Below are 18,206 nucleotides of genomic sequence, written 5' to 3' on the forward strand. Positions count from 1 at the left end.
AAACAGATATTGAGTCAAAGTATTTGTAAACTAAATAGTCATATTTCAGATTGTCATATGGAAAATCCAGTTTTCAGGAAATGGCTGGTATGCTTTTTATATTTTAACAGTAGTAACAATAATATAACATGTTCTAGACTGTAATGCAATCAGTTGTTATGCACCACATGTATCTGGAGCAAACTTCCAGAAGACTCAGTTTTTTTGGCTTAAGACTTTTCCATCTCGATCCTCACAGCAGCACTTCTACATATTCCACTGTGAAAACATCAATATGTTTTCACTCCTGCTTTATTAACGTCCATGTATTCTCCTCTCATGACCTTTGTGCAAAGACAAAAGTGAAGTAATGAGCCATGAAGTGATAAATGTCACAAGCAAACACAATACCATCTGATGCATGTTCAATACAGTATGTTTATTTCAATTACAATGGCGCTTTTATAAAATATCTGATGCAGAAACATCAACAAAAATGTAGAAATGATAACCATACACACATAACCCATAAATATACATTGACACACTTTTAGAAAAGTACACATTATCCTTTAGAGCCTTTGGTCTGGAACGTATGCCAGGTGGAAACAACAAACATTTGCAGAAGGAAAGTTCTCTGTGCACCATTGAAGCCCTATCATATTTCATATCAGTACAGAATATACAGTGCACACATGACCCCAGGCGTTTGCCTTCTCCCATTATGAAAGAATGCTTTGCATTGTTTAGGGGTTTATAACCCTGTTTAATCCTGACGGTTCTTAATTTTCATAATGCTAATTTTTTTGCATAAGATAAAGATAGAATGGAAGGCAAAACAAATACAAGCAAGCACCAGGCACTGTAGAGTGAGGCACTTGAGCACCTAACACCTCTGGTTTGGCATCATGACGTTTGGCACATGAGGGTGGCGTTGCACTTTGAACTGTGTGTGTGTGTGTGTGTGTGTGTGTGTGTGTGTGTGTGTGTGTGTGTGTGTGTGTCCAGGAAAACTCTTACAGCCGCCGCCGTCTCCTTACTACCTGTTGTGCATCTGAAAAACAACCAGGTGAGTTACATTCATTCTCCTCATATTTACACTTCCACCATATAAAGCACTTGTAATTCAAGAGCGATTTCTGAGCAGCTCCCTCACAGAGCTGTAAGATGCAAGTCTGCACTTGTTGATCTTGACAGTGTTACTGAATCACTGACAAGGCTTCCAGTCTGTGGAGTAATGAAAAGTACTCCATTGTTACTCCAACGTTATTCTTTTCCACCATAAAGCACTTGCACTCTCTTAGATTCCTTGGGCTTCATGACATTAGTAGAATGATCCCGGGCTGGGCAGATGAGAACGGGAGCTGCTATGATGTGGAGGAGTCTGGCTGGCTGAGGTCCTTCTTCTTTTTCTTCTTCTTCGTCTTCTTCCCGCTGCAGGGCTTGCAGACGCAGCACAGGATGCAAGGCGAGGCCAGCAGGATGAGCGGAGACGTCACCAGCAAGATGATGCTGACCCCCACCAGGATACCCACCACCTGAAGGACAACACAGCAACATCCATAAAGCTGCACTAATCAATATTTTATATTAACACTGGTTCAAATGATTATGTGTAATCGGGGTCACTCTTAGTGAATCATTTTCACCCAACTCTACAGTTCCCCTCACCTCCGCGGAGTGTTTTAGAATCTTTCAGCCCATCACTTTGATTTAAAGGCCTCCTGCTGGTGTTGGTGTTATGTAATATTAAATAAGTAGTGCTACATGCAGCATTTTAACCATAAACTGTATTTAAGAATTAGACGTAGTCACTGTGACGTCTCCCATTGGTTTGTCGACTACCATTTTCAAGCCTCGAGTTTGGCATTTTTTCCGTCTCCATCTTGTTTTTTTGGAACCAGAAGTGACACGAGAGGGTGCAGCGCAGTACAACCAAGCGCTGAACAAGACACTTTGAGGCGACCAAAATGTAACAATTAACTTTCATGAACTAAAAACACTGTGGAGGAGTTAAAGTTCCATCCATCCATCCATCGTCTACCGCTTATCCGGGATCGGGTCGCGGGGGCAGCAGCTCCAGTAAGGAACCCCAATCTTCCCTTCTCCGGGCCACATCCTCCAGCTCCGACTGGGGGATCCTGAGGCGTTCCCAGGCCAGAGAGGAGATATAATCTCTCCACCGAGTCCTGGGTCTTCCCTGGGGTCTCCTCCCAGCTGGACGTGCCTGGAAGACCTCCCTAGGGAGGCGCCCAGGTGGCATCCTTACTAGATGCCCGAACCACCTCAACTGGCTCCTTTCAACGTAAAGGAGCAGCGGCTCTACTCCGAGTCTCTCACGGATGGCTGAGCTTCTCACCCTATCTCTAAGGGAGACGCCAGCCACCCGTCTGAGAAAACCCATTTCGGCCGCTTGTACCCGTGATCTCGTTCTTTCGGTCATGACCCAGCCTTCATGACCATAGGTGAGGGTAGGAACGAAGATCGACCGGTAGATTGAGAGCTTTGCCTTCTGGCTCAGCTCTCTTTTCGTCACAACGGTGCGGTAAAGTGACTGTAATACCGCCCCCGCTGCTCCGATTCTCCGGCCAATCTCTCGCGCCATTGTCCCCTCACTCGCAAACAAGACCCCGAGGTACTTGAACTCCTTCACTTGGGGTAATGGCTCATTCCCTACCCGGAGTAGGCAATCCACCGGTTTCCTGCTGAAAGCCATGGCCTCAGATTTGGAGGTGCTGATCCTCATCCCAACCGCTTCACACTCGGCTGCGAACCGATCCAGTGACTGTTGAAGGTCACAGACCGATGATGCCATAAGGACCACATCATCTGCAAAGAGCAGCGATGAGATCCTCAGGTCACCGAACTGCAACCCCTCTCCTCCACGACTACGCCTCGATATCCTATCCATGAAAATCACGAACAGGATTGGTGATAAAGCGCAGCCCTGGCGGAGGCCAACATTCACTGGGAACGAGTCCGACTTGGTGCCGAGTATCCGGACACAACTCTCGCTTTGGGCGTACAGGGATTGGATGGCCCTCAAAAGTGACCCCCTCACCCCATACTCCCGCAGCACCTCCCACAGTATCACCCGGGGGACCCGGTCATACGCCTTCTCCAGATCCACAAAACACATGTAGACCGGATGGGCGTACTCCCAGGCCCCCTCCAGGATCCTTGCGAGAGTGAAGAGTTGGTCCGTTGTTCCACGACCAGGACGGAATCCGCATTGTTCCTCTTCAATCAGAGGTTCGACTACCGGCCGAACCCTCCTTTCCAGTACCTTGGAGTAGACTTTACCAGGGAGGCTGAGAAGTGTGATACCCCTGTAGTTGGCACACACTCTCTGGTCCCCCTTTTTAAATAGGGGAACCACCACCCCGGTCTGCCAACCCCTAGGCACTGTCCCAGACTTCCACGCAATGTTGACGAGGCGTGTCAACCAAGACAGCCCCTCAACACCCAAAGCCTTCAGCATTTCTGGACGGATCTCATCAACTCCTGCGGCTTTGCCACTGTGGAGTTGTTTGACTACCTCAGTGACTTCCATCAGGGAAATTGACGATGATCCCCCATCAGCTTCCAGCTCTGCCTCAACCATAGAGGGCGTGTTAGTCGGATTCAGGAGTTCCTCAAAGTGCTCCTTCCACCGGCCGATAACCTTCTCAGTTGAAGTCAGCAGGGTCCCACCCTTGCTGTACACAGCTTGGATGGTTCCTCGCTTCCCCCTCCTGAGGTGCCGGATGGTTTTCCAGAAGCACCTTGGTGCCGACCGAAAGTTCTTCTCCATAGCTTCTCCGAACTTCTCCCACACCCGCTGCTTTGCCTCTGACACGGCAGAAGCTGCCGCCCTTCTAGTCCTTCGATACCCTGCAACTGTTTCCGGAGTCCTCCCGGATAACATAACCCGGAAGGACTCCTTCTTCAGTCGGACGGCTTCCCTGACCACCGGGGTCCACCACAGTGTTCGAGGGTTACCGCACCTTGAGGCACCTAAGACCTTGAGACCACAGCTCATCACCGCAGCTTCAGCAATAGAGGTTTTGAACATCACTCACTCAGGTTCAATGCCCCCAACCTCCACAGGGATGGCTGAAAAGCTCCGCCGGAGGTGTGAGTTAAAGATCCCCAGGACAGGGGCTTCCTCCAGACGTTCCCAGTTCACCCGCACTACCCGTTTGGGTTTACCAGGTCTGTCCAGAGTCTTCCCCCACCCCTTAATCCAACTCACCACCAGATGGTGATGAGTCGACAGCTCCGCCCCTCTCTTCACCCGAGTGTCCAAAACATGCGGCCTCAGGTCAGATGATACGATTACGAAATCGATCATTGACCTTTGGCCTAGGGTGCTCTGGTACCACGTGCACTTATGAGCATCCTTATGTTCGAACATGGTGTTTGTTATGGCCATTCCATGGCTAGCACAGAAGTCCAATAACAAACGACCGTTCGGGTTTAGATCAGGGAGGCCCTTCCTCCCAATCACGCCTCTCCAGGTGTCTCCATCGTTTCCCACGTGTGCGTTGAAGTCTCCCAGCAAGACTACGGAGTCCCCTACTGGAGCCCCCTGCAGGGCTCCATTCAGGGTCTCCAAGAAGGCCGAATACTCAGAACTGCGGTTTGGGGCATAGGCACAAACAACAGTCAGAGTTTTTCCCCCCATAACCCGAAGGCGTAGGGAGGCGACCCTCTCGTCCACCGGGATAAACTCCAACATAGCGGTGCTCAGCCGGGGGCTAGTGAGTATCCCCACCCCGGCCCGACGCCTCACACCTTGGGCAACTCCGGAGAAGAATAGAGTCCAACCCCTATCCAGGAGTACGGTTCCAGAGCCAAGACTGTGCGTGGAGGTAAGCCCCACCAGATCCAACTGGTAGCGCTCCACCTCCCGCACTAGTTCCGGCTCCTTCCCCCACAGAGAGGTGACGTTCCACGTCCCCAGAGCCAGCCTCTGCTGCCCGGGTCTGGTCCGTCGAGGTCCCTGACCATCACTGCCACCCATGTGACAGCGCACCCGACCCCAGCGGTTTTTCCCATGAGTGGTGGGCCCACAGGATGGATGGATGGGAGGCACCACTTAGCTTCTTCGGGCTGTGCCCGACCGGGCTCCGTGGCAAACCCGGCCACCAGGCGCTCGCTGTCGGGCCCTCCCTCTGGGCCTGGCTCCAGACGGGGGCCCCGGGCTTCCTCCGGGCAGGGTCTCTCCTTTCCTTTTCCTTTCTTTCATGAAGTCGTTTTTGAACCATTCTTAGTCTGGCCCCTCACCTGAGACCAATTTGCCTTGGGAGACCCTACCAGGAGCACTAGGCTCCAGACAACACAGCTCTCAGGTTCATAGGGACACACAAACCTCTCCACCACGATAAGGTGATGGTTCCCAGAGAGGTTAAAGTTGAAAGACATAAAGCACCAAACTGGACAACATCGTGGGAGCGGCCTGTCAATCACAAGGCACTTGCGCATCGGCTTCACTTTTCAGACCTGGAGGTTGCCACTACTTATTTTGATACCTTGGTGTTATTACTGTCAACAGATATGATTTTTGCTAAGAAGACTGGCATCCTCCATCCGCCTCTACTGCATTTTATAATATTTAAGATTATAAAATCTATGTAATACTGTAATGCTTTATGTTATTAAGAGGCGTTGTCCAGTACATGGACCTAAAGCTTCCAGCTGAAACCAACGACAGATGGTGGGAATGAAACACTGAAGGAAAAATCACAGACAAACAACAGACTGTTTATGAAGGGTGCTAATGGGATTATGGGTAATTTAGTCCTAATCTTTAACCATTCAAATCAGATTAAGAGTCTGCCTCAACCCTTATCTCATTCTATTTAATTACTGTGTACTCGCCACTTTACTTTCTTGTTCTTTTGCTGTAACGAGGTCAATTTCCCTGTTGTGGGACTAATAAAGGATTTCTGATTACAAAATATAACTATTGATTTGACTGTGAAAATGTTGTTTTACACTCTCAATACTATGTTGTTCTACATTATAATGTCACAACTGCGCGGACACCCCCGTCTACATGTTTTTGTGTATGTTTTGTCTAAGGGTATTTTGTAGGATTTGGCTTATGCTGCTTGGTTTCAATTACACAGTATATTTAAAATGTGGTCACTACTGCAGTGTTTGCAGGCAGGAGGAGTTAGATTGTAGAACTTGAACAAGAACTGGTTAGGGAAGGGTGTAACCAAGTTTATCATGAGGTATTTTGAAGGGACCAACAGTAGTGTTGTACTTCAACTCTCCAGACACTTAGCAATGCAGACACACACAGGAGGTGTGCTGCAAACGTGATACTAATCATGTGATAATGGCGTCAGGGCAGGAGAAGTGGAAAGAAAGTAGGTTTGGCGGGGATTTGAGATTAGAGCTGGGATTAGTTCATTTTAATGGCTGATAAAGGGCAGATTTGTGGAAAACAAACTACTAACAACAAGCTAACAGACTTTATGGGTCTTTAGAGCGAGACAAAAGAACAGCTTTTTCATGCACTGGTGATATTTGAGATGTTAGGCAATTTTGCGTCCATAACATGTCTTCTTTTAGAGTAGTGGAAAGAAAACATCCAAAATACAAATGTAGGTGTTTATTTGACTAACTTTGTATGTTTGTGTCTGTAGATTTAGATTATACCTAAATTGCATATTTAAACATAACATTTCAGAAAACGGTCTTAATTTAAGTAATAAACTGGTTCCATGGTGAAATCCATCAGTTCAAATGTTTTACTCTGTTCACCTGTAGTGTATTTCAAAATGTATGGAATTTAAAAGCCGTTTTCTCGAAACAAGTTGTTTCTCTTTCTCTGAGCCAGAAATGTTCTTGTAGCAGCAAATACACACCAAACTTCCCAGTTTATCTTCTGTTTATATTCTGAAGATTTTTACTGAGGTTTCTTTTCATATATCATTCATAACCTGATTTATACAACATTTTATTCCAAAAGATATGACATTTGTATGGCTGTTTCTGATTTATGACGTGATATAACAAGATATCCAAAACGCCCTCTGTAAAAACCTTATTGCTAACCTAATTGGTCAACAAAATGAAAACAATAATTTTGAACCTGACTTGAACTTGAACTTGACTAACATACAATTTCAGAAAATAATTGTTTTGACGTAAGTAAATCAACCAGGAAATGGACTGCTTATATAAAGCGCTTTTTCAGTCTTTGCAATCACTCAAAGTGCTTTAAAACACATGTCAGCATTCACACACATTCATAAAGAGTCACAGGCTCCATACAAGGCCGTCGGCCACCTCGACACGCTGACTGGGGATCGAACCACCGACCCACTCTACCTCCTGAGCCACAGATGCCCTATTAGCACTACTAGTTCTAATTGTTACCATATTCCCCTGTAGTGTCTCCCCTTAAAGGAAAAGTTGAGAGTTTTCAGCTTTTGTTGACATTTTTAAAGTGTGCAAGAAGCTTTACTGTCCTGCGTAGGTACCTGTAATGTCCTCACTGGAGAGTATTCCAGCAGTGACTAATTGATTCGACAGCCTCACAGTGCAGCTGGGATGGAGTCCAAAATCTTTAACTCCCAATCTCTGCTGTGTGGTGGCACAGTTTTACTAAAATCAAACCCATTCGAGTAATAACTGACCACTCACGGATGATTGGCTCTGCAGGCTAATCCATTCAGACAATGACAAGTGTCATCACAACCTTGAAATGAATCCTGCATGTCTGCTCTGCTGTGTGAGCTCACCTGCGTTCTGTTCCACATAACTGAGGCCCGGGAGTGTCCCAGCTTGTTTCTGCACGGTCCCTTATCATAATGCCTCAGGAAGATATCACCCTGCAATTACAAAACCCACGTTAAGACTAGAAATATACTATCCAGCAGAGGTGGAAGAAGTTGTACTTAAGTAAAAGTAGCAATAACACAGTTTAGAAATACTATGTTACAACTAAAAGCCCTGCGTTCAAATGTTTAATTAAGTATTAGCATTAAAATATACTTAAAGTACCAAAGTCAACGTACTCATTATGCAAAATGGTCAATTTTGAGAAGAATATGTATTACGTTATTGGATTATAAGTACTGATGCATCAATGTGTTCATCGTTGAATATTGAAGCCGGTAAACATGACGGCTATTTGAATTACTTAATTAGATTTTTATGTTGCTTATCTTCTAATATTTTAGAGCTTTATAGCTTATCTATAATATTACATCCTAATGCATTTGTTGAATATATTTAGCAGATGCTGATATGTTGTGAACTTGGCTGTGAAAAACAGGTGGCAGCTTGTGTTGAAAACCAAGCGTCACATGTGTGAGTAAGGCAGCTGGGGAGACTCACATCCAGGTTCTGCAGACAGTACCAGCAGAAGGTGTGTTTGCAGCTCTTACACAGCATCTGCGCACAGCCCTGGTTCCTCTCAATGTAGATGGCACACACAGGACACTGCTTGATGGGCATGTCGGAGTCGCTGTCGGAGCGGGCTCTGTGAGAGACACAGGAGAGACATCAGATGTACGGTATGAAGCCATGAAGGAGTGTGAATTATTTAACTAGCAGCAGAGTTAAGGTCAGTGCTCACTTTGAACTGGGTAAATTAACGTACAACACAGAACCATAGCTTCCACTCAAAACCTGGAAGTCATGTTTGAAGGGTTCAACAACCTGAGGAGTTTACTTTCCATAATTTATACAAATAGAAAGACTGATTATTTTAGACTCATTGTCTTTACACATTAATTCATTAATTAATTGTAATTAATTAAGACAAGCTGTAAACACAATTTGGACATATTAACACCTTATACAGAGTCTGGTGATAATACTCTGTGGGTTTAGCACCAATAGTGACTCCTTTCACATTATACAAAGTGTTTTTCACTCTTTAAAAATAAAAACATTGATTTAAGCAGTGCCCAGTTCTGCCCACACCTCTTTTTTGTGATTCAAAGAGCTCTGCTGATCATGGAAAAGCAATCAAGTCAGTCAGGGCTTTTCACAGGAGATTAACAATGGCAATGTAATTTTCCCGTGTCAGCGGGAGAAAAATAGCACCAGAAAGATTGTCACACAAATGTTGATGTGCGTGATGAGAAGTAACCATTATTAAATCAGAATAGTTCATTAAAAAATCCTAGCAACCGGTACCGCTACTGTGTAGACAGATTTGTCACTAGTTGCTGACGGATTGGGAATAATAAAAAAATTCTTGAATAATGAAATTAAATGATAATAGGATTTGAAACAACAATTAAATAATTATGTAGGTAAGTTAAAATGAATATAATTTGATTTAACTTAATATAATTGAAAATAATGATTTGTTGTTGGCTAGTCAGACTCCTTACTGCAGTATATTATACATACTGGTTATTGTCCTGGTACAATAACATTGTATTTGATGACTAAACCTGCAGGCTGAGGCAAATATAAACCCTGCTCTCAAGTTCCAACTTAAAGTTGATCTCCCTTCATTCTCCTCATGCCTGCTCCATCCTCCACAGCACACTGCAGACACCCCTGCTTCACTGCAGTGCATAGGCTCCTTCTGTACAGTGAACTATGTGGTTTGGTGCCCACCTTCCTCCTCCCTTTGGCACAGGGACAATGGAATTCCAATATAAGTCAGTGACTCCCCAATGACATCAGCCAGTCTGGCAGAACCACAGCATAATGTAGCTGTACAACGGGGACTACAGACTGCTGAGGAATACTGAGCTATTAATCCTGACATAATGTTTATTGTACATTCAGCTCAGGGCCTCTACGGGGAGATGAGGGACTACACATCACTTGTATATCCATTCAATGTAAGTATCATTCCACAATAACTGTCAGGTCTTTTTATATTAATGGAAGGATGGGATTGTCCTCATAAAATATTGGAATTGATAGTCTATGGACATTTAAGGGGTAACGGTAATTTAACGGGAACAAAAAGAGAGAAATATGTGTTAAATTATAGTAAATATAGTATTACTATAGTATAGTAGTTTATAAAAGCCAATAATGCACTCATGATTAGTCTATTTACAGCAGTAACAAGTGTTTCTTTGTAGACCTGAACTAACACCCTTTTCAGCACAGTATCATTGTCAAAGTGCAGCTCAGACTCTGTGGCTGCTGTGGGCAGCCGACCAAACGGCTGGCTAACTGACCTGCTTTCATCAGCGGGTGAGGGCGACATCATGAGCTGGCTCTCAGGGCAGGTATGGCCCTCGTGCCAGGGCCCTCTGCACCCGGAGCAGAAGATGGTGTGACAGGTCGGGCAGGGCACAGCGGTGGGCTGGCCCTCAGTGCTCAGCTGCACACTGCACACCGCCTGGCATTCAAGCACCGGACACCAGGCTTTCCTGGGGTCCAACTTCACTCCTGCAGAAAGAAGAGAGGAGATGTGATTGTCCATTTTTCAAGCAGACATCAAGTGGATGTTATAAATAAAATAAAACAACACAAAATAAAGGCAATTTTATATATCACAACACTTTAACGGAAACATAAAACTCAACAGACAAAGAGCTAAAAGCTAACGTCAGAATGCTAACATGCTCACGATGACAATGTTAGCATGCTGATGTTTAGCAGGTAATGTTTACCGTGTTCCCCATCATAGTTTAGCGTGTTAGCATGTTAACATTTGCAAATTGGTACGAAACAAACAAGTACAGCTGAGGCTAACGGGAGTGTCATTTGGTTTACATGTATGATTACGGTTCTAGATGAAAAGTCAGAGGATCATCGAAGTTATTACAATTCACCCCAAATTTCATGACAATCCATCCAATACCTTAAAACAATATTTAAGTCTGGACCAAAGTGGCGGGCCGACACTGTCATCTGTGGTTAACCTGGCTAAAAGCATCTAATGTATCCATTCTTCTCGTTTCTAATTGGTTATCTATGGAGGCAAACAACCTAATAAGTAGGTTATATGGACAGAAGGATACAAATACAAAAGTGAAATGCTAAAAATGTTTTTATCTGTCAGCATGTTTCTCAACTGAAACCAAAACTGTAGCTTTCATGATATGATCCTCTTTACCAGCTTTCATTGTGAATCAGAACCAAAGGGAAACATTGTTGCGAAACAGCCTGTACTTGTCACTTATTTATACTTTCAATATTATGAGTGCTATGATTTATGGCCAGAGTAAACAAAAGCTATTATGGGCTTCACAGCGTATTGTTACTGTGAAACTGGTAAAGACCAATATAGCTACAAGGCAAACGAACCTCATTTTGCAATTTGTAAATGTCAACAGAAACCAATTTCAACAGTTATTCCCTCGCAGGCCTCCGGGGCAAAACAGAGATACAATCGGACTTCACAAACATTTCCAAACTAATGGAACAATCATTACTTTAAATTTAACAGAATAGTAACATGGACCTCTTGCATAACTTCCTGCTGGTATTGTTTGGTTTAACTGAAGGTATTAAGGCCACAGCTTCAGTAACCTCCTGGGTAAAACTGGACCAGAGCAGAATAGAAAAGAGAGCAGGAGGCTCCACATTATCCCAGACATGTAAAGCTCAGCACTGTGTGGAGCTGCCCAGTGTAATGACACCAGCTGAAGTGCAACCTGAGATAGACCAATGCCTCTCACCAGTCATCAGTATGCTAATGCAACAATACATACCTCTCTCAAACTTCAGACGCTGATACAGCTCCACCTGATCGTCCGCGGCCAAGCTAGCTATCTGCAATCACACAGCACAGAGAGGCGCTTTAGTCATGTTGTATTCACTCAGAGCCACGACTTGAATGTTGTGTGCATGCAAGAAGCAAGTAAGAAATCCAAAATACACGGTGGTCAAGATTTAAATGCGGCTAATTTGTATGGTTGCTGAGAAGCTGATACTTCGAAGATCATCCGGGATTAACTGGCCATGGCCATGGCAAATGCAATTCCCTGCATTATTTCTAAGACACCTCAGTACTGGCGAATAGTCACTGAGAGAAAAAAGATTGCAACAAAAAAAGCCAGCAAAGCAACAATTATAATGCCATTCTTATGTTGTAGTAAAAGCTGCAAAAGGACATCTGCATATGATCAACAAGAAAGATGTTGCAAAGGTCTGCACATACTGAATATGTCATTTAATACTTTTTGTGTGTCTAACATCTGATCTAATTTTCCTATTGTATAACAGTGGATAGAAAGTAAACAATCAAATCAATTTTACTGTAATTCAGAGGAAAGTCCAATGAGCTCTTTTCTTTTACAAAAGGTTTCTTAATGCAGTTGTATTCTTTCAAGAAAAACATTACAAATGAGGAACTGAGGAGCAGAATTCCATCTGCTTGTGAATCAGCAGTTTGAGCTTCTTCTCTGACGTGTTTACTGTGTTGTATCTACGATGTGTCAGTTCATGGAGTTTCACTTTCTGTCGGGCTACACTCAAAAGAGTTGCCTCAGAAATGTCATTAAGGCTGGATACACAACTTTTCACAACACTTATTCTATGTTAATCGAGCCCACACAGTTTTAAAAACACAAGCGTGAAAATACAACTTCATTTTTCTTTAGAAGTTTGCAGCAAATTAGAAATTCAAATACATATTCCAAAAACACATGGTTGCATACAACAGATTTTTAATTCAGTACATGTTTGAGAATAAACATTATTTTGTTTTTTTATGGCCTCTGAAGACTCTTTGCTTGTTTTGGTTTCACTCATGACCTACATATCATCGGTTTTACGCAGGGCATACCTCAGAGTCAAGTAGCACTCCAGCCTTTTGGCAGGCCATATCTGGGCAGGTGATGGGGGCCCCCCCATCCTCCATGATAGCCAGCTGAACATACTGCTCCAAACACTGGGACAAACAACACAGCAGCATTAGTCTGAATATTGATATATATCATATTATCTTAACTGTCCTCTGTGAGAAAGTTCACAAATGAAGAAGAAAGCAGAGGTAAAACAAGCTGTTTTACAAACTAAATGCCACATAAACATGAGTTTCCTTTCAGCATATGTCATATGTTCCCTCAGCCATGAAATATGGGAGGGTAGGAGGAACTATGTAAACATTGCGCAAAGGCAGACAGTTTTGAGGAAACGAAAATAAAAACATTCATATGTCGCTTTACTGTGGAAAAACAAACCTATCGTAGAGGAATGGAATGTGCTTTTAGACTCACACGCAAACTTGTGCTTATCATGTGCTGTCACATAAAGTATAATCCAAAAACTGAGCTGGAATAAAAAAAGAAAGCAATAGTGTGTGCTCATGAACCAGACTGGAGGAGATATAAAATAGATAAGCAGGGTTTACAGTTTCCCTTCTTCTTCCCCCGTGGCACTGTGTGTGTGTGTGTGTGTGTGTGTGTGTGTGTGTGTGTGTGTGTGTGTGTGTGTGTGTGTGTGTGTGTGCGTGTGCGTGTATGTGTGTGTGTGTGTTTTATCTGCGTAACCTTGTGCGTACAACAGTGATAACTTCGCTCCCTTGGACAGAGATTAACACCTGCCACTATCTAGCAACCTCTCTGTGTCAGGGCACAACCCCAACATCTCAGCTTCGATATGCCAGACAGGCACGCATTAGACTACGACAGTGCTGTAGTAAACCTCTGGGTTTCTGCTATAAGTGATACAGCTCTGTATCCTAGTGGTAGCACTTATTCTCCCATAAAAGGAATGAAAAAGCTCCCAGGAATTTTTGTGAGTTTCAAGAACTTGTTAAAGTGACAATAGACAACATTTAAAAAGTAATCTCAGTGCACGAGCCGCCTCCCTCTCCTCTTGGCAGTCTCTCCCTCGCTGCAATCAACACAACCACTCAGCTTTAATGTAAATGAATGCACGACAAAGTGGCCAATATGCAAATGAACAAATGATGGCGATAATTGCAACCTTATGAACTAGTGCTAGCATTTGCATTGGAAAAGATCAGTGCACAGGACGCACTGCATTTAGTTTTTCACAGCTTTGTGCCGTAAATCGAGACTTTATTTACAAAATTGCATTGTGAAAGCGAGGGTTATAGAGAACCAATCTTAACGCTGATGGTGTCAGTCTTCTAAAGCCATTACCTTGTGAAATCAATATTTACTTCATAATGAAACGTTAAAGCAAAAAACTTGTCTATTGCCACTTCAAACATTTCAACAGCTTTGCTAAATCACAAAGAATTCCAAGGACAAGACAAAAAAAGTAAATGCGAGAGAAAGCCAGTCCTGTGTTGAAACCACTTCATTTCACTAAAGCTGTAATATCCCAGATGTGCCAATAAAATGATCTATTTTAAGATCTTAAAGCAGGAGGAGGTGCTGCAATAAAAAGGAGCATCCCATTCCACTAATTTCAACTTTGGAGATTTGCCTAAATTGCCCAAAGAAAAGTTTGGTGATGGAGAACTTTTTGTGAAATCTTACACCGCCTACAGAGAGTGACTAATAACAAAGGCATACAATTCATCTAAATATAGCCTGGAGGGACCCTGCACTGTTTCAGTAACAAAGGTTCACAGGTTTGATTTCCATAGCAGCTAACGTGTCCTGTTGTAGTGTCCTGCACCAGGATATGAGCATTATCTACTGTACATGTCTGGATTATGTTTGTCTTTCTTACCGCTGTGCAGAACACACAGTTGCAGCGCTGCAGTTCCCTGGTGGCTGCTGACGGCTGCTCGCTGAGGCACAGTTTGCAGAAGGTCCCTGGCTGGGGGTTAGCGCCGGCCTCAGGGGTCCCCGGTGCCGAATCCCCGGCTTCCCTCCTCAGAGTGGGAGTCCTGCTGGCCATGCTGGGCGATGCAGGCAGGCAGGTAAGGGAGGAATCAGGCTGATTCTAGCCCTTCTGCTGGGGACGGAGAGGAGCTGCAGCCTCCATGTTCCTGAAAGCAGAAACAGAGCTAACTTATCTTAGGTGTTACACTTCCTCTTTGCTACAGTTTTCACACAACCACTGCCAAGCCTTCTGAAAACACTGCACCCTGTGACTGGAACCTGTCATCTCTTCTGGTAACTGGTGTACCAACTGTGATGACTTCACCACTCCCTGAGGCATTGCATTGTCATTGTCTTGTTACCTGAGAGATGAATTAGTCACTGTTTAAAGCTGCCTGGTGCTTGAAGCAAAATATAATTATGTGTAATTACTGCAGCATTTTTGATTACTCATCATGTCATATTTAAGGCCAAAGTCTGATCGTGTTTAGTAACATGGTAAATACAACTATTTTCTTTAGCAAGTCATGTCAACATGAGCTAAATTACAGGGCAAATTAAATGTATGTTTTTTAAAAAGTGTTTTGACTTTAATGAGAAGAAAGAGAGATTAACCAGGACCGGCTACATTTCTGAACCTTTTTTATATTTTGGAGTTCAACGTTTCTGATGTTCAGTTCTTGCAGAGAGATGACCACATTTTACAATGTACTTACACTAAAACAGGACAAATGTATGTTTTTAATGTGAAAGTAGCCATTTGACAAGACTAAAAGTCTACAGCCATGCTAGCAGCATGCTCATAATGATGGCGCTAAAATGCTGGTGTTAGGCAGATATAATGTTTACCATATTCACCATCTTAGTTTAGCATGGCAATATTTGCTAATTATCACCAAAGACGACTGAGGCTAGATGAAAAATCAGAAGATCACCAGAGGTAATACAATTCATATTGAGGGATGAAGGAATTTGTGTGCCACATTTCAAGGCAATCAGTTGTCGACAAATTCACTGAAACCACAACTGGTGGCGCTGGAGGAAAAATCAGGGGATCACCAAAGTCATTAAGATTCCTCCTCTTGGCACCAAGAATGTCTGCACAAAGTTGTGTGCCAATCCGTGTAATAGTAGTTGAAATACTTCAGTCTGGACCAAAGTGGTAAACCAACCGACCAACAGATAAAAAGCAAAATCACACAAAATCTGTTCAATTACAGAATCAGGCATAAATGTAATCTTCAAACACAATGCACTAGTTGCATATTTTGGGACAGCAGGACCGAGGCTGGTGGATATTAAAGGCTTTATCTGGTGTTTAAGGCAAACAAAGTCACCCAACCCAAAAATCTGTCCCTTTGGTTCTGTCCAATCCCAGAAAGCATGAGAAATAATAAACCCATAATCTGGGATTTGCGATTAATCCTGTAGATAACAGTGGTTGGTCACAGAACGGGGTCACACAGGAAACGGTGGCGTTAGAAACACACCGCAGCCTGTTGAAATCACACGTTAGTTATCGCACACACAATGTGCTCTATTTCAGCAGGCTGTTAAAGTTGGCAGGAAACTTTTGGGCAGCTCAATCAATACAGCCACCCCCAGCGTCCTAAATGTTTCACTGAGTGCTATTTTATTATGTGCTACCGATCAGCAGCGGCATACATACAGATGACTGATAGTGGAGCTTGTGTAGCAGTGCACATTGGTATTTCTGCACAGTCATGGTGTATCCTCCTGCACTGCTTTTAGACAGGCGAGCCAAGCCGTCATCCCACAATACTGTCAGCCTGTCCTGTCCTGCCTAAACATAAGCAGCCGCATGGGAAAATGATAGGTCTCTAGTCAGCTAACTTTGCTGCATGGGAACTCCAGTAGTGTAAAGCTTTTCATTCCTGAACAACTTTAGAGGAATGTGAGATTACCTGGGCAACCATCTTTCAATAGATAAGCCTGATGGAAGTGATTTAATCTCAGAACAGACAGGAGAGTGTCGCTCCACCTTTGATGTGATAGATATGACGCAGTTTGATTGAATGTGAAATGTTGAATTCATCAACACCTCACAGTCGTCTGATTCCAATGAATCACAGTGAGGAGATTTAAATTTGCATGAATGAGTTTGAGGATTAGACCATTGTCTGAACGCCGTGTCAGAAGCATTTCCACCCTGAATGTTTGCATATGGGACTAAATTTATCAAATGTCAGTTCAAAATGCTGACAACCAGAAGCTTTAAAACAAAATGCAACAAAATTAGTATTGGCCTTCAAAAATCCATCCCGACTGCAGCCCACCAGAGTCGAAAGCTTTCGAAAATTTCCCCGTTGTGGGACTAATAAAGGAATTCTGATTCTGAGCCCCTGTCTCTGAACAAGCAGTTAGAGCTGAGAATAAGTTAGAGCTATTCATTTATCAAAATGGCCTTGTGTGTTTTAAGAGTTCCTTTTTGGCGTGGAGCGGGCTATTCAAGTGATTAGCAGTCCTCGCGGATCAAGGTCTAGATGGCATTCCAGCCACAGGGATCAAAGCATCATTGTTGACCAGAGAGAAACGGAAAAAACCAGATCTGCCCGGTGAAAAGCTACTGCTGCTTTTTACACAGGCTGCCACTGTGTGGGGAAGGAGGCAGCTGGGGGCTCAGGGAGTGTGTAGCAGAATGTATATGGCATCCTTTATACAGCTGCTGTTCTGGATTTCTGGCCCTATAACCTGTGTCTTTTTTGGTACACAGCCTTAAGCAAGAGCACATAAAGTTCAAACAGTAACATGAAAAAAAAGGATGAGGTTGGAAAATGCAAACCATCATCTACTGTACATCAGTTTAGCCAGAAACTGAGTGGTGGATATAAAATAAGATTGCAGTGATTTAAAGGTATATTCCTAAAGTATTATTCCTTGCTGTGATATATGCATATTTAGAGTTTATTGTTTATAACAAAGTAACAGTGTACGGTCTCATCTGTTGCAATGCATTCAAACAGATCACACATGAAATCAGACACATCTGCATCCCTGTCAAGGTTGTATTCTTGAATTGGTCAGAATTGTAAAGCATTCACGGTGTTATATTTCATAAACGTTTTGATAATGGATGGTGTGTGTGATGCAGACAGAAGCCAGATGAGCAGAGGAGAGAGGGGGGACCTACCTTGCCCGTGGACCACTTGGTGTAGGAGCTGCCTGAGTCCAGATCCACAGCCGCAGTGCTCTTACTGTGGCACAGGCACATGTGTTGATACAGTCTGCTGTTAGAATTACCTCCGCTGTCACCGCCTAATTCCACCGTCGCCCCGTTACCGACTCTCTCAAACACGCGCCGGGCTTAAAGAAAAACTCAAAACATGTTTAAACGTCCTGCTCTCGCCTGTCAGGCGTGTGTGTAGGTGTGTGTGTTTGTGTGAGTGTGCTTTGTTACTGCGTTTTGTTTCCATCCAGGAAGCAGTGCCCGCTTTCTGCTGAGCTCCACTCTTGACTGCTCCTGCTGGTTATTTCCCTGTATTCAAGCTGCTTTCAGGTGCACTCGGAAAAATGGAAGTAGCGCCATAAACGGATCAG

General features: G+C 43.7%; 1 protein-coding gene across 1 annotated transcript; it reads right to left on the minus strand.

The window, feature by feature from the left end:
* Window positions 1-399: 399 nt before the first annotated feature.
* rnf144b (ring finger protein 144B) lies at window positions 400-18,160 on the minus strand. The gene is made up of 8 exons (XM_029452554.1): window positions 17,800-18,160; window positions 14,554-14,815; window positions 12,692-12,796; window positions 11,616-11,676; window positions 10,134-10,347; window positions 8,317-8,461; window positions 7,719-7,808; window positions 400-1,517 (listed from the first exon to the last, which is right to left on the minus strand). Exons 2-8 carry the CDS (start codon window positions 14,722-14,724, stop codon window positions 1,347-1,349), a joined length of 957 nt encoding a protein of 318 aa, XP_029308414.1. The 5' UTR covers window positions 14,725-14,815; window positions 17,800-18,160; the 3' UTR covers window positions 400-1,346.
* Window positions 18,161-18,206: the final 46 nt, after the last annotated feature.

Source organism: Cottoperca gobio, chromosome 16, assembly GCF_900634415.1.
Source record: "Cottoperca gobio chromosome 16, fCotGob3.1, whole genome shotgun sequence".
NCBI classification, from domain to species: Eukaryota; Metazoa; Chordata; class Actinopteri; order Perciformes; family Bovichtidae; genus Cottoperca; species Cottoperca gobio.

Coding starts and splice junctions, on each gene's coding strand:
- rnf144b (XM_029452554.1), bottom strand. CDS start 14,724: ATGGCCAGCAGGACTCCCACTCTGAGGAGGGAAGCCGGGGATTCGGCA. Junction 11,677..12,691: donor GAGTGCTACTTGACTCTGAG/GTATGCCCTGCG, acceptor GTGTGATTGCAG/ATAGCTAGCTTGGCCGCGGA. Junction 7,809..8,316: donor ACTGTCTGCAGAACCTGGAT/GTGAGTCTCCCC, acceptor TTGTAATTGCAG/GGTGATATCTTCCTGAGGCA.